General features: G+C 40.5%; 1 protein-coding gene across 1 annotated transcript in view; it reads right to left on the bottom strand.

Moving 5' to 3' along the window:
• The window catches only part of DGKI (diacylglycerol kinase iota), a 243,334-nt gene that overhangs the window by 128,999 nt on the left and 95,371 nt on the right, over window positions 1-18,964 (bottom strand). The window contains exons 15-18 of the mRNA XM_081147568.1: window positions 17,015-17,070; window positions 16,074-16,136; window positions 12,499-12,572; window positions 10,918-11,029 (exon numbers count right to left, since the gene is read on the bottom strand). Coding sequence (XP_081003694.1) covers window positions 10,918-11,029; window positions 12,499-12,572; window positions 16,074-16,136; window positions 17,015-17,070 — 305 coding nt within the window. The remainder of the gene's footprint in view (window positions 1-10,917; window positions 11,030-12,498; window positions 12,573-16,073; window positions 16,137-17,014; window positions 17,071-18,964) is intronic.

Raw genomic sequence — 18,964 nt, 5'->3', positions numbered from 1 at the left:
TACAGTTGACCCTTGGACCACACGGATTTGAATTTTGCAAGTCCACCTACAGATACATTTTTTTAATGAATATATTGGACAAATTTTTGCAAGATTTTCTTACTACCATGAAGCAATCGCATCAATTACACCAGGTCACCACAGAACAATCAAATTGCTGCTTCTCTGTTATCACTGCATGAATCGTTATATGAATTTCTTTTTTCACTTTATCTTTCCATTTGTGATATCTAGCCTTAGTAATACATATAACATCTACAGTGTTTTGTGTCATACAAACAATATTGATGTAGGCACTGGCAGATGATTTATCTTGTAAGCATGTAAACTGAATGGTATTGATAAATACATACAGTACTATAAATGTATTTTTTCTTCCTTATGATATTATTAATAACATTTCTAGAGCTTACTTTAAGAATATATTATATAATACATAGAACATGCAAAATATGTGTTAATCAACTGTTAATGTTATCCATAAGGCTTCTAGTCAACAGTAGGCCATTAATAAAGTTTTGGGGGAGTCACAAGTTATACATGGATATTTGACCATGTAGTGATCAGCACCCCTAACCCCTGTGTTGTTCAAGGGTCAAGTGTATATTTAAATGTAAATGTATATTATAATAACTATACAATCTATATTATATATTAAATATGTTCATATTAAATAAGTAGCCCATCCTTGGTCAATTTTCAAACTTGGGCAGGCTCTTCCTTTTTACCTACAACCTCCTCACAAGCTACTTCTAATCTGTGTCTAATCTGAAATGCAAAATAATATGAACTCAGTTAAAAACATTCTGAAAAATAAAGCAGTTTTGAGGGTGAAAATCAAACACAGGAAGAGCTCAGCTCACAATGGTGACCACAGAATGGAAAGTCAATCCAATAATAAGAGTCTGTTGTTAAGAGCAACGAATTAGCATAACTTTGCTCCTTGCCTTAGTAAAAAAAATACACATATAGTTAGTATCGGTTGCTTTTTTAGAGATAAATGAAAATCATACAATAAATGTTTGGTTATAACTTATACAGAGTTATAATATACACAAATTATATTATATAGCTTGATGAATATTTTTTTACAAATATGGGAATCTCCATCCAGATCAATCTGTGGACAATCTATAGCAACCAAGGGGTTTCCATGTGGCCCTTCCCAATCTACTTACACTCCTTCCACCAACCAGTCGGTAACCAATATTCTGACTTCTATTACCATAGATTCAATTTGCTTGAATTTGAACCTCACATAAAATAAATCATACAATATGTACTCTTGTGTCTGACATCTGCTTTTCATTATTTTTCAGTAACATACAGCAAAATGGATTTATCTACTCTTCTGACGGTAAACATTTGTTTGTTTCCAGTGAGGCTATTATTGATATAAACTTTCTAGTACATATCTCTTGGTGGACACATATTCTCTTGGGTACATACAGTGAGAAGTAGACCTGCTATGCTATGAGTTTAGATATACATTTAAGTTTAGTAGATACTAAAGTTAATGCTAAATAGTAGATGCTAAATAGTTTTCCAACAAGGTTAGAGTACAATGCATTTTGAGTATCAATTAATTTTTCTAATTAAGTAAACTTTAAACAAGAGTCACATCCTAACTCTACCTCCAAATCTAAAAGATTTACTTAGAAAGAAAAGAAAAACACACATACTATCAGCTTGTTTCCACATGTCTCATCACTATGGATGGGAAAGAAACCTTGTTAAAAGATTTGTGATGTCAACTTCCGCTTATTTGGTTGCCGGATATTTGCATTTATCTGATGTTTTGAATTATTTTTGCACTTGCATTAATTTGAACAATAGAAACCTGCTTATCTAGAAACACAAAGAGAAAAGGAACACAAAGGGACAGGATAAGGGAATGAAAATACGATAAAAACTGAAAAGTAAAGAACTTATTGGCTCGGCCGGTGTTGCCCAGTGGTTGAATGTCAGCCCATGAACCAAGAGGTCACCGGTTTGATTCCCGGTCAGGGCACGTGCCAGGGTTTGGGCTCAATCCCCAGTAGGGAGCTTGCAGGAGGCACACTGCTTCTTTCTCATTCATGTTTCTATCACTCTATCCCTCTCTCTCCCTCTCTAAAAGCAATAAAGACATGTAAAGAACTTACTGAACATCTCTGATGCTAAAGCACTCGGTTGTGTCCTTTCCATATTTTATTTAATCAGCGGAGAGCGAGAAAACAGGCAAATGCAGAGCGAATTTATTAAAGTTCCTGCTGGCCTATTACCTGGCCCTCTGCTACTCAGCTGAAAGTTGTTTCTGGCTGCAGGTAAACGATCCATTTAAGTTAATCTACGAATCTGAGCCACTACCTCACCCTCCAGAACTTTTCCAACACATTTCCCTTGCTTCTACTTCTCGGCCTGATATTTATCTGACAAAACTGTATCTCTTGAGCCACTAAAGAAAAACCCACTCACTTCTCTTTTCCCTGCAACCTTGACTAGGCCTAAGGACAAATAAAAATGCAGAACCTACTAGGTAAGAATTTATCCCTGTGAGCCTAACAGGACTGAAAGCTGCTTAAATACTGTCCAACCTCTTGGTATCGGAGGGTATGCACAGTGCTGCAGAGCACGTTGAGGCCAGGGCCTCAGCCTTGCAACAGAACAGCAGCAAGTACCACAAACCTAAGAGGTGACCAGCTGCCAAGGGTAGGCCCACAGGCCTTTGGGTCAATCCCAGATCACTGCAGGGGCACGAAAGGAATCACCAGAACCAGCTTCTCAGCACAGACGGTTCTATTACTGTCAGCACAGCCCCATTAACTTCCTTTGGGAACAAGTTAAAGGTGGTTTTTAAAATACTTATAGGAAATCACTCTTTTTCACCACTCAGATTGTTTAGGCGTAACATCCTATTAAGGCACAGGCCCTACTCGTCAGAAACATCCCCACGATTTGCTAGAATGAATCATTTACTGATGATAATACATCGCTTTATTAACAACAGACGTTCAGTTACCAGTTCAATTCTGTGTCCCCCTGGTGAAACCTTCCCACATTGCCTTTCTGGTCGCATAGGACTAGAGAGTAAAACAAAGACGGCCCTGAGCTCACCGCATCCTTTGCTACCTCTTGGTCTCAGGCCATAACTCTCCCTCACCCCGGGGGAATGGCTTGAGATCTCCTGTGCTCCCACACTGCGCTCCTTCCTAGCAGACTTTTCGGCGTCTCCCTTCAAGCTGTACCCTCCTCACTTCTCAAGTCCTCATTCTACTCGCTGTCAGACAAGAAGCATGGACAGTCCTGGGCTGGGGGAGGAGAGAAACAAGGGCGAGGCCCCCCTCCTCCCCTTCTCTCCACTGCCGCCCACCCCTGACTCCCGGCCTCACTCCTGGAGCAGAGCGCCCAAGGCCGGAGTCAGTGGCCCGGAGACCAGGCAGTGGAGAGAGCCAGCGACACTAAAATCTTGGTTGGTTTTGTTTTTTATGACTAACTCAGCAGTCTTAAAAGACCAAACAACTGAAATAAGAAAACAAAACTTTTTTTTTTTATTTAAAGATAAAATAAACAAAAGAGGATAGCTAAAGATATAATAACTTTTGAAAATAAATCATTGTAATTTCACCACATTCGTGGTTTAAATGGGAAAAACCATACTGTCATCTGAAAAGATGCAGGAAAAAAGTTAATAAAGTTCAGTGTCTTTTAGGAGAGAAAGTTGTTAGAAAACTAGAAGTAGAAAGTGACTTTTTTAAATGATGAAAGTCATCTACCAAACACACGGCGAAAATATTATTCAAAGTGAAGAAAATTTAGAAGCATTCCTTTCACAGGACAAAGTTATTCACTAGCAACATAAGTTTCCCACATAATATTGGTGGTCTTGAACACATAATAAGTCATGGAAATAAAATCGTATTGGGTTTTACTTATAATAGTATGGTTTCTTGTGTGTTTGAAGACATAGAAATAAAGCAATTGGAAGGAAACACATCAAAATATTAATAGTTATGAATCATGTGATTATGACTGATATTTTTACTTTTAGTTCTTATACTTCTGCTTACGTTATCAAACAAAGCAAACATTTAACGCTATTTTTTTCTTTTAAAAAATAGAAGACTGTACTATCTAGCATGTACAACTTCAACCTTGGAATTTCTCCACGCAACTTGTCTCCCTGAATAACCTTTTGCTTTTCTAATTCATAAATATAAAAGAGTCTACATATTTTAATTTCAATTAACAACAACACAAAAAAGCTGGCTATGCTCTCTTTAAAGTTTAGGAGACTGAAATCTTTGGATTTCAACCGCATAGCAAATTAGGCTCCCAATTTCTCAATCTGAATAATGCTTTGAACTGCCTTGAAAAGTTTTAAATTATTTTGAAACAGACTCAACATGAAAGGACCTACACAACTATAATGGCAGAAAATTGTGGCAGAAAAAAATATATAAATTACAATGTCTGATTGTGGTCTGTGTAGGATCTAAAAAGGTAATCACATTACCAAGCACCCAACGAAGAAGCATCTGAATTAGCAGGAATGCATATCAACCAGTGAAATGAACTGCAGACTTCTGCTTTGAAATTTGCAATCACAAGGTAAAGAGTCTAAAAGAAACAATCTTTTGTGCCATTCCAGTAATTCTATTTCAAATCTTTCTTAAAGTACTACTCTGAATATTTTAAATACACAAAAATACCCACATATACCCAAATAACTACATTCTTCTGTTTATATAATCATCTTACACAGATGTATGAGTTTTCAAATGATTTACTTTGTTAAAAACATAATCAATGTAATAGTTTCAAGAAATGTGAAATCAAAAGACTGAAAATAAAGTTATTTATAAAAAGAATAGTGTACTGCTATAGGAGTCATAAGGCAACACTTGTATAAAAATATGGAAATATGTGCCAATATTAATTAGAGAACATAAGATGTTCAAAACTGTTCCGTATAAAGTACGTTTAACTCAGCTTTTCCTGGGTAGAAACTTGTTAACTTGGAAGCAATCTGGAGTCATTAGAATCTGAGATTCAATCACACATTTGACATTTAGCTAGAATGCATGTATCACATTACTCATATCATGTAAAGAAAAAATAATTGGCATGATTTAAGGGTTCTGCTTTCTCTTCACCAACTCCCATCTACTATTATATTTCTCCCTTTCTTACTAATAATAGGATGGGAAAGAGGGGGATTTGATAGAACCCCCGAAAACACTCTCCCCCAACCAAGAGGGATCTCTTGAGCTCTAAACATACATTTTAAATTGCCCCTTTCTCTATCTCCTTAGATGTCACACAGGGGATTTTAAATTTAACTTACATAAAACAGAGTTCATTTTTCTGACAATATTATCTTTATTTCATATTTTCTACCATACTTAACATATTTAATCTTTACCCAATGGCCTATGCTAGGCACCAGGATTTATTTATACTCCTTTTTCATCCTTTACAGTAAATCACTATAAATAACTCTTGGATTTATCAACCTTCCACCTTCAAGATCACTTTCTTATTCAGGTTTCTCCCTCTCCTCGTTTCTCCACCTGTGTCCTGATTTGTCTACCTGCCCCCAGCAGGAGAGATTCTGGTCACCCTTCACACTGATATGCACGTAATCTTTCTAAACCATAAACCTGATCCTGTCTCACACCATCTCCCTCAACCTACCCATCAACAGTTTAAACAACAATAACAACAACAAAGAATGGGCAGAGGACCTGAAGAGACACCTCTCCCAAGAAGACATACAAATGATCAACAGATATATGAGAAGATGCTCAGCTTCACTAGCCATTAGGGAAATGCAAATGGAAACTACAATGAGACACCACCTGACACCTGTCAGAATGGCTGTTATCAACGGGACAGGTAGTAAGAAGTGCTGCAGGGGCTGTGGAGAAAAGGGACCCCTCATTCACTGCTGGTGGGAATGTAACCTGGCACAGCCTCTATGGAAAACAGTCTGGAGGTTCCTCAAAAAATTAAGAATACAGCTACCATATGACCCAGCAACCCCTCTTCTGAGTGTCTACAAAAAAAAGTTGAAAACATTTATTTGCAAAGACATACGCACCCCATTGTTCATCGCCGCATTACTCACAGTGGCCAAGGCCTGGAGACACCCAAAGTGTCCTTCGACAGATGACTCGATAAAGAAGATGTGGGACACATATACAATGGAATACTACTCAGCCATAAGAAAAGACAACTTCCATTTGTGAGAACATGGGTGGATCTTGATAATATCATGCTAAATGAAGTAAGACAGAAAAAAGTCAAGAACCGTATGATTTCACTCACTTGTGGGATATAAAGCTGAAAGCAACAAACAAAAACTCAAAGACACAGACAACGGTGTGGTGGTTACCGGAGGGAAAGGGGGTGGGGGGAACTGAAGGGCAGAGGGGGTCCAGTGTAGAGTGATGGAAGAAGACTTGACCTTGGTTGTTGAGCACACAATGGAATACACAGACGATGTATCACAGAAACTACACTTTGAAACCTATATAATTTTATTAACCCATGTCACTCCAATAAATTTAATAAAAACCACTATTCTACCCTGTCTCCATTTCTGTCTTTTGCGCCATGGGTACAGTCACTCTGAACCACCATCAGCAGTTCCAGCACATCATGCATCGCAGATGAATCCCTCCATGAGACTGCCATCGGCACGCTCACTCAGACTCCTGCCTCCTCTGGGAAATCTGTGCTCACATCCCCATTTTATAAGCACTCTTCTGCCCTCACTTCTCCTTTCTATCCTCACACATGCCTTTCTCCTAGGACTGATTACCTCAGACTGTGGTTGCTTGTTTGCTTCTTTGTCTACCCCACAACACTGAGCTGTGGGCACCCTGAGAACTGTGGGCTTTTAGAAAAAGATTTTTTATTGAATTTGAAAGAGAGATGAAGGGAGATGGAGAGAGAGAGAAACATCAATGTGAGAGGAAACATCCACCAGCTGCCTCCCGGATCAAGTCTGAAACTGAACCATCAATCCTTCAGTGCATGAGACAACGCCCAACCAACCAGAAGGGTGTCATTTGTGGATTCACTAAAATGTTTTTGGGTTCAACAAATTTTCAATAAATATTCATGTCTGATAGTAAATGAATGAAGCTGTGAGACATTTTAAATAACAAGTATTACCTTGAATTTCCAAATTCCTATTAATTAGAGACCATCGATATCACCCATATTTCGCATATGCTGAATGACCTTTACTGATCAGCCTCAAAGGTTACACAGCATCACTTGCACTGTGCTCAGTTCGCCAAGGATTCATACATCCACCCAGATTCAGGGGAAGGTACACAGACCCCAGCTCTTGATGGGAGAAGTGCCTACAAATCCGAGGCCATGCTAATACTACACTAATCATCAGAACACAGTGGTGAACTAACTTATTATTTTGAAAACACATAAATAAAGAGAAAGATCACTTATCCTGCTTTTCTGATACAACTCTATTAAGAAGTAGCCAAATAATAGGTGAAGAGAAACTTCCCTTCATAGAAATATTCCAGTCAATAAATGAGGAAGGGTAAAGTTAGAATATCACTACTTTTCAATCCCCAGTGAATTCTGGATCCGGACATTGATCAAAGGCTATTTTAAAAAAGAGAGATAACCAGACATTATCTGTGCTATTTTGGAAGAAGAAAACACTATCTACAAAATAGATTTTTTGGGGGAGATGTCTGATTCATCTAGATCCAACTATCAACTTAGAGGAAAAAAGGAAGAGAGAACATGTTAACTGATACATCAGGGATGTTGTCAGCACAATTCATATTCAGGGAAACTTTACAGGACACTCTGGTTTCTTCAACAAACCAATGAGGAAACAAACAGATGGGTGGAGATTATAGAGACTTACGAGTCATATCAACCAGTCACAACGGATGAATTTTATTTGACTCTTGATTCAAACAAATAGAGCCTGAGAAAACAAAAGTCATTTGCAAGACAACTGGAAATTTGAGCACTGAGTAGATATTTAGTGATAGATGCTACTATTTTAATGTTTTTAGAGAAGATGATGTGATTGTGTTCATAAAAGAAAGTCTTGCTTTTTTAAAACACATTCAAAAATATTTACAGATAAAATGATACAATGCCTGAGATTTTCTTCAAAAATAATATAAGGGAGGAGGTCACAGGTGGGGACAGAAATAAGATTGTCCATGAGTTGGTAATTACAGTAGCTATGTGATGGTACACGAGGATTCAACATATTATTTCATCTTTGTTTATACTGAACTTTTCTCATAACAAGTATTCTAAAAGCACACTTTACTAATTCCTCAGTGACCTTGAAATAAAAACTCCTAGATAAATTTTAGAATGTGCTCCATGATCTGGCCCGGGCCCGCCTCTTCAAGATCATTTATCACTCTCACTTTTCACCTACGTTTACACTATATGAAGCTAATTCTAGTTCCCACTCATACTTCCAAGTGTATATAAATTTCCCCTTTTCCAGAATGCCAAGTCCTAGTCTGCTTCTCCAGGCAAAACTCATTCATTCTGTCACATCTACTCATTGCCAACTATAGGTATCAGGCTCTGTGCTGTGTGCCAGAGGATACACTGGAGTGATGAATACCTAGCATCTGCCTCTCTCAGCTGGCACTCCACCCTACCTGGCCCTCCTCTGGCCCTGTGAGACTGACCCATTTATACGGCATCAGTGGTTCCCTTGTCCTCTAGTTTCTGGTTAGACTTTTCTAGAGGGAAGCCCGAGCAGAAGGTCTGGAGGACAAGCACAGTGAGGTCACTGTGTTTCTGTCCCAGCTCCCTGCCTGCCAGGTTGGCACAGGCTGGCTGCTTCCACTTGGAACTGTCAGGTGGTCCCTGCCAAATAGTTCTGTCTCTGGTACAGGTGACTGTTTACTTGCCTTTAAACCTTCAGCTCAAGAATACAACGCCATCCGTTGTTGCTTCTCCTAAACCTAGTACACAATTTGTAGAGTCCCTCCATTAAACTCTCCTCTAATTACCCAATTTCAGACTGCCTTCTCTTCCCTGTTCGGATGCTAATTAAACAACTGCAAGCAAAAACAACCCAAACCCCAAAACACTATAAAAAAAAGTTGGACACAGATGTGGACTGAAAAGTTGTAGGAGATGAAGAATAAAGAACGTTTTAGAGAGAGGCAGCATGTGCAATGGCCCTGTGGTGCAAAGGAAGCAAGGGGTGCTGAAAGCCACACTTGACTTCAGAGGCTATTTGAGGAAGAAAGCAAAGAGGACAGTGGGAAAGGCTGGAGAAGCAAAGAGAAACTCAATCTTGCAGGGCCAAGTAAAGCTTTAGATTTTGACCCTGAGAGCAATGCGGGAGGGTCTAATATTCTTCCCCCCACCCCCCCACCCCAAGCCCAGGTAAGCAATCACCTTGCCTTAGATGTGTACTCCCTGACAGCTTTCTGTCACATAGTTGGGATGCTCTGGCACATGGGACACATGCACATTCAATAAGTGTTCACTGAATCGGTGACTAAATGAATGACTAAAACACCCACAGCCAAGTTTAGGGCACTTTGGGTCACCTCCAAAAACTCATCATTGAACATGGCCTTCTTGGACTTATTCCTATTTGCTCTTTGCAGGCTGAGTCTTCTCCTATAATTAACATAAAGATCTTTGGAGAGAAAGAGTTGTGCATGGGCTATAAACCTAAAAACTAGATCAATCCCAGACCAATCTTTTCCACTCGACAACCATTTCATTCTAAAGATGGCAGATTTAATGAGCAACATCACTGCTCAGGGGATGGACGTTGTTGCCATAGTCACAATAGGTTACTCTGTTAAATCTCGGTATTTTGAGGTGATTGGAATCCATGAGATGAGTAAAAAAGTGGGCTGTTCTGGTTTACTGAGGACAAGAAATACGACCTTCTTGCTTTCAAGCATGAGTGCTAACCAGCGGTTGTCAGTAGAAGCTTTATTTTAATTTGCTTTATAAACTAATAGTGAGGTCTGATTTACACCAGATGTAATGATATGCAAAATTTTCATTGGTTTCCTTGTCATTCAATAAGTTGAACTACATGCTAAAACTTGCTTGAAATTACACTTACATTACATATTTATTTTCTTATGCGAGCAAACAAAATAAAAATACAAGGTGATCTCAATACTGCGGAAACTGAATATTAATGTCACAAAAATGATGCCGTTCTACATTCAGGAATTTTGTGATAATGGAGATGCCCATCTTATGCGTAAAAAGACAAGTTGAAGATAAATGCAAATGAGCACCTTCCTTCTCACCCAAAAATATTAAACAGCAAGGTTTCTGCATCGTGCTGGGATACATCTGTGACAGAATGCTTTTTAATTAACATGAACACTCTGCATGTAATTCTGGTAGAATTCGATTAGGAAAATTAACAAATAATATTTATTTTTTGAAGCTCAAACAAATGTGCATCAATTTTCTTAGTGACATAAAGAATTAATTTTTGTTCTTGTTTTCCTCAAGCAACTCTATAGTGCATAGAGCTTATAAACTGATAAGGCAGGAGAGGAAATTATAAATATGAAATGGAAAAACTCTAACTCTGGCTAAAATACATTTTATTTATTTAATTGTTTTACTTTATTTTTATGGTTGACACCTTACAGGTGTCCCCATTCCCCCCTTTGCCCGCCTCCACGCGGCCCCCACTCCCCTTGCCCGCGGGCCACCACCACACTCGTCTGCGTCTGTGCGTTACGCAATATGTCCCTTGGCCAATCTCTCACCTTCTTTCACCCAGCCCCTCCCCACCCAACAGCAGTCAGTCTGTTCCATGTATCCACACCTGTTTCTATTTTGTCAGTTCATTTTGTTCATTAGACTCCACATCTAAGCGAGATCACACGGTATTTGTCTTTCTCTAATAGTTGTATTGCTCACCAAAGAGGCCATGGTGAATCCAATGACTTCAATATAACCGTCATCGTGACGCTGAGGTTCGAAATCATGGTGATCCCCTGGGTTCCCCCAGGGCATTGTGCCAGCACAATATCTGCAAGGTAAGATTAAGAACAGAATCAAACTTATTCCATTCCTCTCACGACCATCGTGAGGGAGGAACATGTAGTTAGACCCAGTGTTTATTCCACGTAAAAACAGTTTTCTGTTCTAGGTGCACACCGTCCAAAGGCAAAGGAAATGGACCCGTCAGCAGCTCTAAACACCAGCCTGTGACAATGAGCCACGACTTCATGACAGACGCATTCCATGGTGCGCAGCGCCCTCCTGATTCAGTACTTCCAGCACCTGGCACTCTACGGTTCTGGTCTGCCTGCTGCCTACGACGTGCCGTGAGTTGCCAATGGTTGGCTTCGGAATTGGGGCTTGGAGGGAGACAAAGGATGTGAGCAGCAGAAGAGGAAAGAGAGCTGAGGCGGGTGGGCAGTCGGCTATTAGACACATAAGTGAGAGCACACGCGCCCACAGCACAAGGAAGGGTAACTGAGGGAGAAAGCAAGAGTGAAGGAAGAATGAAAGAAAGGTGTAATATCAGAAAGGGAAGGGGGAATGAAGAAAACTGGAAGAGCAGAGGACTGGGGGCCCGGAGGGCGTCAGGGAAAGGGGCAAGGTGAAGGAGAGATTTGTAAAGAAATGAGAACTGAAACGAAAGACAGTTAACGTTTCCTGAGGATCTAGGTCTTCTGTTTAAACACCTAAGAGGAAAATACTCCTGCAACAGAGTTGTAAGTAATTATACTGAGCACTGCCAAAATGATCGGGAGGCTATAACATGGTTTCCTAGCCACGGACTTACAATTCTCATTTTAATTAAATTCAGTCTAAATAGAAGTTACTTGCAGAGTTTGTCTCTGAGTTGTCTGGTTTGCAAATAATAGAGGGTCGCAGATCCATCCCTTCCAGAATCTTGACTCTAATTTTATGCCACTGAGATAATGTGCTTATTTTGAGACTAGATTGTCTTAAGTACCCCTTTCTCCTGAGGTATATAATAACACCAAAGAGGGTTGGCATCCTGGCTAGAAAATCCTACCCTAATTGATCTTATTTTTTCAAAGCAATCATCTGGCAATGATTTTGAATGAATTCCGTACTGAAATCAGGCTGGATGGTTTCCTAACAGCTTTTAGGAAACTGAGAACAGGAATTCATTCAAGTCTGTCATTCTTGAGGGGTGGGGGATCAGCAATTTGAGAATTAAATGAAAATGTTCCAGTCCAGAGGGGTGCCTGAGGTTCTTAAGGGTGGGTAAGTATAGACCATGCATGCCATATCCTGCAAAATATATATATTTTTCCCCCCAATAAAACAAACACCTACCACAGAGAATATAAACAAAGCAAGTAAGAGAACAAAATGATCACACCTGGAAATTTTTAATAAACCACTGAGGAAAACAATTTTCATTGTCTGTACCTGTACATTTTCTATAAAGAAAACAGATAACCTCAAGTCAAAAAGAGTTCACATCAAACCAAGGAAACAACAAAAAACAGAGCTTACCTGGGTATATTTAAAAATACTATACACTGGAACTTCAGTTCCTGAATCTTTGGGGTGAGATCTGTTCCATCACACTGAAACAATGAAAGCAGAGAAAGGAAGGGTTTTGAAGTAGTCACAAGTCTAAAAAAATGGTCAAAGATAACTGGGTTGACAAGAATATAGACCATGGTCTTGCCCCTTGTCCCATCTCTGATTAAGTTAATGCCAATTACTATGATTGCACATTTATTCTGCTTATGGCTTTACCATCACCATTAACTTCAGATTATTATTAGATATTTAGTCTTGTAGTATCAACATTAAAAGATTTAGAAATTCATAAAAGACTAAAAAGAGTGAAGCCTCAAGTTGAGGCAGTAGTGACCTTCACCACAGTCTTCTGATTCAAACAATAGTCATAAATATAATAATTTACTTTGGTATTTGAGATTAATTTTTATTTTGAAAATGTTAAGCCTAACATTTTGAAAACTGATTGGGAAGAATATATAGTGCAAGCTTTTCAAAATGTACCTACTATAAATTAGCATTATCTCCATCAGTGATTTGCTCTTGTAAAGTTAATCTCTTACAGACTTTGGTCTTCTGAGATCACCTGCTTTACCGGAGTCTGGACTGGCCCTGGATCTCATGGGCCTCAGGCTGGTTTGACCTCAAACCTTTGTGTGTGGCTTCCCTCATCGTTAGTGCTTTCCTCAAGAGTATCCTCTGACTAATTAAAGGAAAAGCTTTCATTTTCCTTTCTCATTTACCCCGGGTGACAAAAGTCAAAAGAGGAAAACCCTAGTCATGACTGCAGACTTCTCAATGTCAATGTTATAAAGCCTGCTTTTATATCTGCTACCTTGATACCCTCATCACAGAATTTCCCCATTACCTTCTCTCATGGAGAGAGCAATAAAAATATGCCCAGCTCTGTGCAAATTTTTAAAGATTTGTTTAGGAGGAGTTTCAACCTAATGACAATGATTCTGCTAGCAGTCAAGGGCGTCTCTTTCTTTTCCCAGCTGATCTGAATACAGCCTAATTTTCAGCATTTACAAAAGTTGTTTCCAGGAACCCTTACAGTCCTAAATGAAGTGTTTGAAAATGTTACTTTGATAGGAATTATATTCTAGACATTGATTGAAGGTGTTTTTACAATAGTCCCAGATACTAAGCGCACAAGAAGTCTGCCAACTCATTTAAGGGCTTGAAATGAGTTGATAGATGACTATGCCAATGAAGAAAAAATGTAGGCATCTTAAACTATCAACATGGAGTGCTGTTAGCAGCTAAAACTTAAAAAAAAAAAAGAATGTGATACATTAATAGCATGCAAAGCAGTATTGTTGCATTACAGAAAAAATGCTGTAATTAACATTATTAAATTTAAAACAAATCATTTTTTCATTTTCAACTTCTTTATCTCCTGGGAAGCATGTCAGCGATTCTAGGAAGTCATCAAATTATATGAGGACTGGGCACCTTACAATGTATTGCACTTTACCCAGTTTCCTTACATTGTATTGCATTCAAACTTTATAACTCTTTAGAACAGTGGTTTTCAACTCTTTCCTTACTTCACGTACAAAGGAAAATATCTACGTGCAAAATACATCCCTGTGTGCAAGCTCACATATTGACGAGAAAGCACAGAAGCAGGGCAAACAATGCCGTCTGTAGGTTTGGGCACTGCCTGTTTTTCTGGTGAGAGATCATTACCTACTGCCTCAGAAACACGGACTCCCCCTTGGCAAAGATAAGATGCTCGCATGTGACGGGCACATCTAAGCGCTCCAGCTAACCTTCCATCCTTTCTATCCCACGCTCAAGAAAACAAGTAGTGATGTCACTGTAGAAACATCCTTGTGTCCCTCTGAGTCACAGCACAGTGATCAATAGTTGTCCCTTCAAAGTCATGTCTTGCTCTATCTGTTTTAAATGAAGAGAGTAAACTTTTCTGGAAGGTTCAATGATTCCCCCAAAGCCATATGCCTCATGCGGGCAGGCCGAGGACGGAGTCCCACATGCCCAGGCTTAGTTCTGGCCTCATCTCCTCCTGGAACAGGGTGTGACCGCATGAACCAATCCTCCTGAGATACACGCCAGGGGCCGGCTGACGCTGCAGCTCCCCTGGTCGTGCGGCTTCCACGCTGGCCCCCCTGTAAGCCCCTTTCGGTCCCTGCTAGACGGCCACCGGCGTGTGAGACGTTTATCAAGAGGCCGCCAGGCCTGGGAGCGGAGCTCCGCAGCGGTCAGGGGGTCACGGGTTTACGCCATCGGGGCTGAAGCCGACAGCGGCCACCGTTCAACACGGCCACTGCCCACCGCTCGCTGGCTCTCTGTGTCCCTTTAGATGTGCGGAACGATGGAAATAACAGGAAAGCTCACTTGGGGCTGTCTTGCAGGCAGCTGAGGAAACAGGGGAAGCTTGAGGTAAGGTTGCTACTAAGATTTAACAAGCGTAATTTTACCAAAATAAAGACGTTTGGAGCTCAGCGGGCCATGTGTCTCCCTTGTGTCTTCCTTAGGGAGGCAAGGTCCCTGCTCTCCGGAGTGGCTACGACCAGGAGACGCCTGCCTTTCGCTGTTACTGCGGAGAACTGCGACATCGGACGCCGGGCGCGGCCCCGGCTGACCTGGGACTCGGGTGTCACCGATGCTTTACCAGCGACCACAAAATTCACCAGTTTGCATCCTCGCTTGCTCCTGCATATCCTTCTGTACACCCATTAGCCTAAGCTCCTCTATTTCTCTGTTCGCATGGACAGCTTTTTCCTGTCCCCTCTTGTCACACAGCTTGTCCACGCCGGCCTGAGCTCAAGCCTCGCTGCGCTCCCCTTCCTTCCCCCCATCTATATGTTTCTTTCTCTTTCCGCCACTGATACGAGTATGTGCAAAGCCACCTCCGATCCTGCTTTTAACTTGGTCACTGTAAGAAAACATTTCCTGTCTTTCTTAATAACTCATGATGTGCTATGTTAAAATCTGTCCCCTAGGGAAAAGAGAGCTCCCCTCTCCCTTGTCCCCAAGCAGCGTGTGTCCAAAACCCGGGAGAGTGACCCAGAAAGAAACAGAAAATCCATTCAGCGAAGACGGGCCGTGACCAGGTGAGAGAGAGTCACCATGGAGTAACAAAACCAAAGCACTTTTCTAAGACGCAAACTCCTCAGGCAGCCCTGGAATAAAGACATTTGCTTGGTGAGCGCCTTTCTACCCCAAGGCCCAGCTCAGCATCATTTCTGGACTGAAGGTTTCCGTTGCCCCCGCCACGGTGAGCTCTCGTATCTCCCCTTGCGCCACCAGCATGCTGTATACACAGCCGAATGGCAACTGGATTACACTGTTCACAACTGAACGGTGACTTCATCCAGGAGTGGAACTAGTCGTCTTATTTATCTTCACCCCAGCAACACAGTGCCCGACACCCAGGCAAATGCTCATAAATGACGGCTGAATGAATGGCACTAAATGATCTCCCACGTTCCGTGCAGTCCACTGATTATCCTAAGTACATAAACTGGTATTCGGGGTTCATTTTTCGAGGCATTGATATTCAAATGAAATAAGTCAACACATTCAGTACTTACAACGACTTTAACGTGTTTGGATAGATCTCTAGAGCTTCTCTGTAGGAAATCAGAAAAAGCTGCCTAGACCACAGGGAAATAAAGAAAAAACCTTAATTACATGGTTATGCCAAATCTTTGCTTCTGTATTATATAATTTCCTCATGATGCTAACTTATGCAAAAATATAATTTGCTGAATTCAAAGTAAAGTAGTGCAGTAGCAGTTAAGTTGAAATCTTTTTGTTTCCAAACTATAACCTATAATAAAATCGAAGATCACAGTAGGAAAGTAAAAAAGTAGATAATACCAACGGTCAGTTTAAAAATTTATTTTGACGACCTTTCCTGACCTGATTTCTCCATTAGGTGCCGCCCATGAGAATGTCTTGCTCCCCCCACTCTTTTATTTCTACTCCCTCTATCTGGTGGTATAAAATTAAACCACACTTATTCTTAATATCAATATTTGAGGTATTTTTTTCTTTCCAGCCATTCACCCCCAGGGATGCCCTTCAGCAGGAGGAGAAATTAAAAGACATGTTCCCCTTTCATCTCATACATGACTCCATGAAAAGCTTCCCATGCTCTGCCAAGCTCTCGTGCAAGCACTGGCGCATCTGCACCCCTGTGGGAACGACATTCGTACCCAAGACCTTCCACACATTTCTCAGGCTCCCTAATTTCCCCGCTCTCTGGTTGGCTTTGGTGTTTGTCTTACACGTCATTTGTTAGATATCATCTCAGCACAACATGGAGCCTCAGCTCCCTTTTTGCCAACTAAGACATACGTCTTTACTTGTCTTCTTAAACCAAGACGTCAGGCATCAACCACGCATAGGCCTACATGTAAACATCTGAGACGTACATGCAGTTGTTTTTAGTATAGTTAGCATCTATATTGCCAACAGTGAATTAACATTAAGTAATATGCAATAATTATAAGCTAAAATATATACTTACCCCTGCATAGAACATTTTATTTCGAAAACGACTGTTGAATTTCTCTGGATTTGCCTCTGCGAAAGGGAAAGGGTAGTTTTGTTACGGAGGCCTCACTGAAGGTAGAGACTTAGACTAGCATCCCTTCCTCTTCCTCCGCCTCACAGATGCAACAGGCCCACCAGCCTCAATATCATCTTCCCCCGGGCTGCAGGCCGTGGTCACCGCTGTCCAGTGCTACAGAACGTAGCCACGAACTGGCAGTATCAGCATCAACCGGCGATTGGTGAAAGTGCAAATTACTAGGGCCTACCCGGATCCACGGGATTAGAATGTCTGGGGAGGGGGTCCAGGAATCTGTGGCTTAGCAAGCTCTCCGGGTGACCCTCACGCACAGTAAAGGCCGGAACACTCTGGCTCTGTTCAGATAGAGGGTTGGCAGGGATACAGGGCCAGGCTGCTAAGGGGAAGGGGAGGAGGCGTGATTACTTGCTTTGACCTCCATAGGTCACGGTTCCCATAAACTGTGTACCCAGCTTCCAAGTGTAATTAAAAATGGGGAATTCGGGTAAAAATTAATGGAGAATTTGCTTTCCCATTTTGCAAAAACTCCTAACTACCATCTGCACTCTTATTTGTGACAGGCCTTGAAAAACACAACTTGATTTAGTGGAGATATATAAACATATATATGCAGATCACCCGCTGAATGGCCATTTGACAGCAGAGACTCTGACAGAAAAACGGTTTAATTTTGAGCTTGCTGCTCTGTGTTATATAAGTTGAGGGCCACAAAAAGATTAAATGAAAATGTGCATCAGAGAATTTTCATAGGAATTCAAGGGATCTATAAAATATCTAAATGAAACATCATTTTCTGACATTCCCCACAGCCAGTATTTTTGCCTTCTGCTACGCTCATTAACCCCTTCTGAGAGTGAGGTCTTTTCCAAGTCACTTCTCATCACACTGGCTGACTAGCTGGAACTCCAAGTCTTAGCCCTATTTTTGAATGGCAAACCCCAAAAGTTGTTGTCTAGATGAAGAAAAGTAACCAGGAGTTCACTCACTAAGACTGGGTTGAATAAAAGCTACCAAACCTCAGGAAATAATTCTGGACATTATTAGATTATTTTCATGATTATGGCAACATAACATTAGCATAAGACAGAGACTCGGTTGAGGTTTGGGAACATTAGGAAAAGGTAGTGTTTTTCTAGATTGGTTTTTGAGAGTTATCTTTGTCTGTCCATGGTTCCTGTATTTCAAACCTCTCCTTAACCATTCACCCTCTTTTACCAAATTAAGTACCGTAACCCCAGAAACAAAATAAGACATAAAGTAAAAGGTTAATTTATAGGACAAAGTAAACAAAAAGATAAAAATGGTGCGAAGTGCTCCACCTCCTTGGTCCCCGTTGTTGGCCCCAGAGTTGACCATTTTTACGGTCTGGGCCGTCTTCAGGATAAATTTGCCTGCTGAATGGCATGTTTTTTTTAACCTTTTTTGACCCAGATTTGTCTGGGTACTATTTTCAGTTGCAGTAACTCTTGCTTTATGGAATCAGAGGAAAATGAGAATTTTTGTTGCTATGCAATTTATTGTAGGTATATTGGCCCTAATTTTAAACAAAATCAGATCCAACTATTGAGCAAGTTATAATGAGAAATAGAAAATGACACCCACAGTGCTAGCAAATAACTTTTTCAGGGCACTGATGTCCAAACCTATTAAATGAATCATATGCCAACCATTAACATTTACTTTTTTAATAATGTATGGTTTGGAAAATACCCACATCTTCATGAGGTTTTCCTATGAGCCTTGAAGAACTGAAAAAAGTGTTTTTTCCTTTAAAGAACTAGTGTGATTTTTCTCTCTCAAGAGATGGAAAATGTTCTGTAAGACCCAAAAAGACTAAAATTAAGAAGTAAACTGAGTTTTGGTGATTTCTCTATGCTCCCTTTTCTT

Source organism: Miniopterus schreibersii (assembly GCF_964146895.1).
Source record: "Miniopterus schreibersii genome assembly, chromosome: 9".
Classification (NCBI taxonomy): Eukaryota; Metazoa; Chordata; class Mammalia; order Chiroptera; family Miniopteridae; genus Miniopterus; species Miniopterus schreibersii.
The sequence above is the reverse complement of the archived record's forward strand: the minus strand, read 5'-3'. Positions and strand labels throughout refer to the sequence as shown.